A 5,461-nucleotide genomic window follows, 5' to 3' on the forward strand; every position below is an offset into this window, starting at 1 on the left:
CTGTTTTATTAATAAAATGATAAAATGTGCATGCTTCAGGAGAAAAAATGCTTTTAACAGTGAAATTACTCACCCTGATATAATCCTTTAACCATCTTTAACATATTTCTCTCTTTAGATCATTCACCTGAAAAGATTTCAGTTTGTAAATGGCCGCTGGATAAAATCTCAGAAAATTGTTAAATTTCCCCGAGAAAATTTTGACCCAAGTGCCTTTTTGGTACAAAGGGATCCCAGTCATTGTCAGAGAAAACAGTTAACTCCTCAAATTGACGAGATGCCCGAAGCACAGACTCTTCAAGGGGACTCTAAGAAAGTAGATCTGCAGATCACTTATTCAGCAGAAGGAGATGTGAACAGAAGTCCATCATCCCTTAACACTGCTAATGTCATGAATAACATCAAAGGTGGGTAATGATGAGGTGAACTCCCACTAAATGCTGATAACTGGGAAAAATGATATACTGTTATATATATATATTTGCTAAAGCACTGCATTATTTTGAAACACCATTTCTGTTGTTTGCCTTGGAAAACTTAGTGAAGAACATTACTGAATATTGGTACTGCGTGAGAGCTAAATCTCAGTTGATGGGAGTGTGCATGCACACTACTTTTATATAGAGCTCATTAGCTGCAGCGGAACTGTGTTCTTTTAATGTTTATTTGCAAAAATCTGGGCTATGTGTTTACTTCTCTTCATAGTCCATGTTTTCTTTTCCAGCATCTCCATCCCTGGGAAGGAAAAGTGGAACCAGCTGTCCTTCAAGTAAGAACAGTAGTCCAAACAGTAGCCCAAGGACTTTAGGAAGAGGCAAAGGGCGTTTGCGGCTACCACAGCTGGGGAAGCACAAACTATCAAGTAGCAAAGAAAACCTGGATGGAAGTAAAGAAAACTGCACTGACCAGGAACAGAAAATTGCTTCTGATCGAAGTGATACTCTTACGAGAGGGCAGAATTTGGGTGGTAGTCAGAGTGAACTGTATACTGAACTGTATACTGCTCAGGACAATGAGGTAACTCTAGCCAACGGCTACATCTGTGAACAGAATGCGTACAGTAATGGCAGTATCAACGGTCAGATTGATAACCACAGCGAGGATGATACTGCAGATGACCAAAGAGAAGAAGTTTGCATTAACCCTATTTATAATCTATATGCAATTTCGGTAAGTTGGCTTTTTATGTGAGTAAACTGTCTTTGTGGCATTGATTGACTGAATGTGTTTATTGTGTTCATTACAAAAAGTAAAGGTTGATCAAACAGGAGGAGAAAGTGTAGTCAGCAAAATAAATTTGCCTTTAAAACTGAGTGAAAACTATGTCTCTGCTTAGTGCTTTTTCTGCTTGGTCAGATCCAGTCAAGTAATAAAAAGAAGAGTACAAACAAAACAGAATTAGCAGGAACATTGTGATGTTCTTGATGAGATAAGAAAAGTAATGAAAGAGAATTTGATACTAAAAGAAATTGAAGGGCAGAGGGAGACTGGCTGTGGATAGGGCATGTTCAGCTGCATGAGGTGTCTGGCACATGTAGCATGCTGCTGCTTCAGGGGAAAGAGACTTTGCTTAAGAGAGTATGCAGCACGTAAGCATCTTTGGCAGGTATGGATTGTCATGAACCATTGTAACTCAGTAAAAAAAATGGTGAATTTGTTCTGTGAATTCTCAGTTGTGATGTCTGAGCCTGAATTCCTTTTCTTCTTTTTCCTCAGTGCCATTCAGGAATTATGGGAGGGGGTCATTATGTGACTTATGCCAAAAACCCAAACAACAAGTGGTACTGCTACAATGACAGTAGCTGTAAGGTAAATCCTCTGTTGTAACACATTGCATCCTCGGGTATCTAGAATTCAAAGAAACTTATGTTTTGTGAGAGCTCTTCTTCTAAAATCATAGATATCTCAAAAATTGCTTCATTGTTGCGTTTTTTTGCTTTTTTAACTAAAATTGTTAACCTGAGAGAAGCATCGCAAACATTTGTTCATCAGCTGCTATCACATGGTTAAGGGAAGATGCTTGTTTTGAACAAAGATGGAAATGCTACTAAAAATGGAAATTCAAGATTATACATCCATGGCACCAGCTGGTTTGTATTCAGTGACTGAATAATGAAGCTCCAGTATTTCTGAGTATTTGCATCAAGCTCTATAAAATTTGTTACACTTTCCAAGTAAATAACGGACCCCGATAACTGTAATGAGGAAGGCAGAAAATGCGGTCCTTCTAGTTGTGAACAGTCTCTTAAGAGTACCGTTTCCAGGGCAATTGTGTGTATTTTAAGTCAAGTGATGGTAACACGATTGAATCAATGTGTACTTCAGGACGTGTTTTTCTGTTTTGCAGGAGTTGCATCCTGATGAAATTGACACCGACTCTGCCTACATTCTTTTCTATGAGCAGCAGGGGGTAGACTATGCACAATTTCTGCCAAAGATTGATGGCAAAAAGATGGCAGACACAAGCAGCATGGATGAAGACTTTGAGTCCGATTATAAGAAGTACTGTGTTCTACAGTGAGCGGCTGATCTTCCACGGACTGTTTGATGAATATGAGGGATAACACCCTGAAACTTTCATTTGGCAAAACGTTATTGAGACAGATAAGCTACGTAGTTATTGTACCCTGTGATCTGAAAGCACAAAAAGAAAACCCTAACTAAACAGCAGTTAATATAGAGATAGTATCGTTTTGTTTTGTTGTCTCACTACATGCTCTAAATGTTTCTGATGTTAGACATCAGGCTGAGACTGCCGTTGGCCTTTAAATATAATGGTTTGAGAAAAGCCGACTAGGACCAAATAAGAGCTAAATTTAATAGTCCAAGTAAGAGCTAAGCAAAGTAGTGTAGAGTTTATCGACTATTCTAACCCCCCTAAAGTTCTCCTTAGATTTAAAATATGGGGAAAAAAATGTAATGTTGTCTTTGGACAACATGATGTTGCTACCTCCTTTTTCCTGCAGTTTTATTGCATTTTACTGGCAAAACAGGGAAAGAAAGAGAAAAGTAGACAGATTGAGAATGAACACCAGAAGTCGGAAAGCTTTCCAGTTTTGCCACCACTAATGTATCAGTTGCTTTCTTTCTGTGTGTTGGGAGCACAACCAAATACTAATTTGAGAAGAGATTAATTTCTACACTTGAATGGTTTATTTTAACTGTGTTTTCTCCACGTGTTGGCTGTGCAGATCAACATGTTTCAGGAATGGCTTTTCTGCCTGAGGAGTGCTATCTTAAACTTCTCAGGTGCCTCGAGAAGAAACTTCAGGTTGAAGAGAGTAGCAGTGATTGCACACACGGTGTCTTAAAATGTGCACATTGCACAAGATGTTCCCAGCTTTTGGAAGGAAAGATGCTTGAGCTTATGTTTCATGACTGGTGTTGCTTTTAAGTTTGCACTTTTAAAAACAAACAAACATATAATTGAATTCAGAAACAGTTTCTTTTTGTTGTTGTAAGGGCTCTGGAGTGAATGGCTGTGAATTAATCCACTGTGTATTTCAAACCAATAAGAAGCTGTGGTTGTCAGGTAGCTATCGTAGCATTCATGGGTTTTTATTTTTATTTTTTTTTATCAATTTCTTAATTTAAGAAGGTTTCTTTTTTTTTCATAATTTGGTTGCCTTTTGAAATATTCAGTTCTGCAGCAGGTTATGCAAATACTTGCAATTAAAACAGAATCTTTACCCTTGCAAGATGCTCTTTTGAGTTAATAGGCTTATTGCGTTGAAGGAAAGTATGAGCAAGTCTTGGGAGAGTCCAGAGGAAAGATGGTTATTTTTTGAGTAGGCATTTCTTGAGACATTTTCAGTGTTAAACGTTTGCATATATGGATGACGTTCCACACTTTTCACCCCTTGGTTCTTCTGCTGAATCTCAAATCCTACTGATTTTTGTCACGTCATCTTCCAAATTCTTCAGGTTTTCTACTCACTAACAGTTGATATTTACCTTTGTTGATCTCTGAAATAAATTTTAGGCTTCTTTTTAATGTGTTTTACAAGAATGCCAAGCCTGCCAGTAAGTGTTTGATTTCCAGAAGGATCTGGGTTTTATCTATTTAAGAAATTATATTAGCTGATCTTGCTGTCTGTATTCAAGCAAAAACCTCCCTGTCTGTGGAGGTCATGCCTCTGTCAGGGCAGCAGACCGGTTCCAAAATGAGTATTGTCTTACTTGTGAAGTGTTGCTCCCTATCCCGTATGCTCTTTTATATCTGAAGCGATCTAAACGTTGAGACTGAAGGAAAACAAATTGTGAACTTCTAGGTTAGAAGCTTTTTTCAGTTCCCATTTATCTACTCCTCCCTTCCCGAACTCCATGAAAAGTGAAAGATTTTTCAACTGATTTACTTTGAAATTGTTTTATTTAAGCAGGTAGCACAATCTACTAATGTTATTTGATCTTCTGTGTTTGTTACATTGGTTGTAATTAATTTTTTTTTAAATTAAATTAATTCATGATTTAGTAGTAAATTTATTAAGTTAACTATTAACTACATTCACTTTGTAAATTATTGTATAAAGCTTATTGACAATGCACTGACTTTAGAAAGATGTTAATGTACATAAATACCTTGTAAATAAAATAGTGTTGATGTACTGGAATATGAGCTGTATTAAAAAAAGGTATTGGTAATTGTATATGGAGTGAACCTGTTTATCTGTAACTATATTATTCAAACAAATTAAATACTGTGGATGCAGATAGTGTCGCGTCTTGTCAGATATCTTTAATAGCTCTTTTCCTGCTGTCAAGTTTCTGTTCTCTTTTAATGAAGCTCAGATGTATTTTTCAGCTCACGGGGTTGAAATGTGTGAATAAGCACCCAGTCTGGAATTTGCAGAGCTAAAATCACTCAGTAGTTCTGCAGGTTATTTTTAAGTTATTTCAGTTTTCCATTTGAGGACTGTGCTGTTCAGTTTTTAGAGTCAGTCTGTTTAATCCTATTTAAAACGTGAGCTTTGTATGCGTGAGGCAGTGACAGCGTTTCCTTCTTTGATATCGGTCTGAAGAGCCTCGTGCACTGAATTGCATTTAATTAAGCTATTCTCTCATTTATTCTGCAGAGTATTTTTGATGTTGGATCTGAGATGGGTGATGACTGAAATCACAGCGGGTGAACCTGAAATTCCTACTTAACTGCACTTGGGAATCCTTCTGCAGATTGTTAAAGCAGAAACATGGGGGGGGGAACGTCATTTTTAAACTTGTTTGTTTGTTTGTGTGTTTGGGCAACTAAAATTCAGGTTATAAAACTTCATTTCGGGCTCTCATAGCTGTGGTAAAAAACAAGGCCGCAACGGCGCGGCTCGGAGCCCTCAGCGCAGGCCTCGCTGTGGGGCGCGGCCTGAAGCTGCCGCCTTGTCTCTGTGGAGCTGCGGCACCGCGTGAGGGCAGCGCTGCCCCGCGGACACACCGCGATGCGGCCGGACCGAGCTTTCTTCCGAGGCTGTTG

At 38.3% G+C, this 5,461-nt stretch overlaps 1 protein-coding gene across 2 annotated transcripts in view; it reads left to right on the top strand.

Moving 5' to 3' along the window:
- The window catches only part of USP32 (ubiquitin specific peptidase 32), a 58,638-nt gene extending 53,927 nt beyond the window's left edge, over positions 1 to 4,711 (top strand). For both annotated transcript variants that reach the window (XM_072353572.1, XM_072353573.1), the window contains exons 31-34: positions 119 to 407; positions 725 to 1,170; positions 1,717 to 1,809; positions 2,348 to 4,711. In XM_072353572.1, the coding sequence (XP_072209673.1) occupies positions 119 to 407; positions 725 to 1,170; positions 1,717 to 1,809; positions 2,348 to 2,521 (1,002 nt within the window). In that variant the 3' untranslated portion in view covers positions 2,522 to 4,711. The remainder of the gene's footprint in view (positions 1 to 118; positions 408 to 724; positions 1,171 to 1,716; positions 1,810 to 2,347) is intronic.
- Positions 4,712 to 5,461: the final 750 nt, after the last annotated feature.

This window comes from Excalfactoria chinensis, chromosome 19, assembly GCF_039878825.1.
Source record: "Excalfactoria chinensis isolate bCotChi1 chromosome 19, bCotChi1.hap2, whole genome shotgun sequence".
Lineage (NCBI taxonomy): Eukaryota > Metazoa > Chordata > Aves > Galliformes > Phasianidae > Excalfactoria > Excalfactoria chinensis.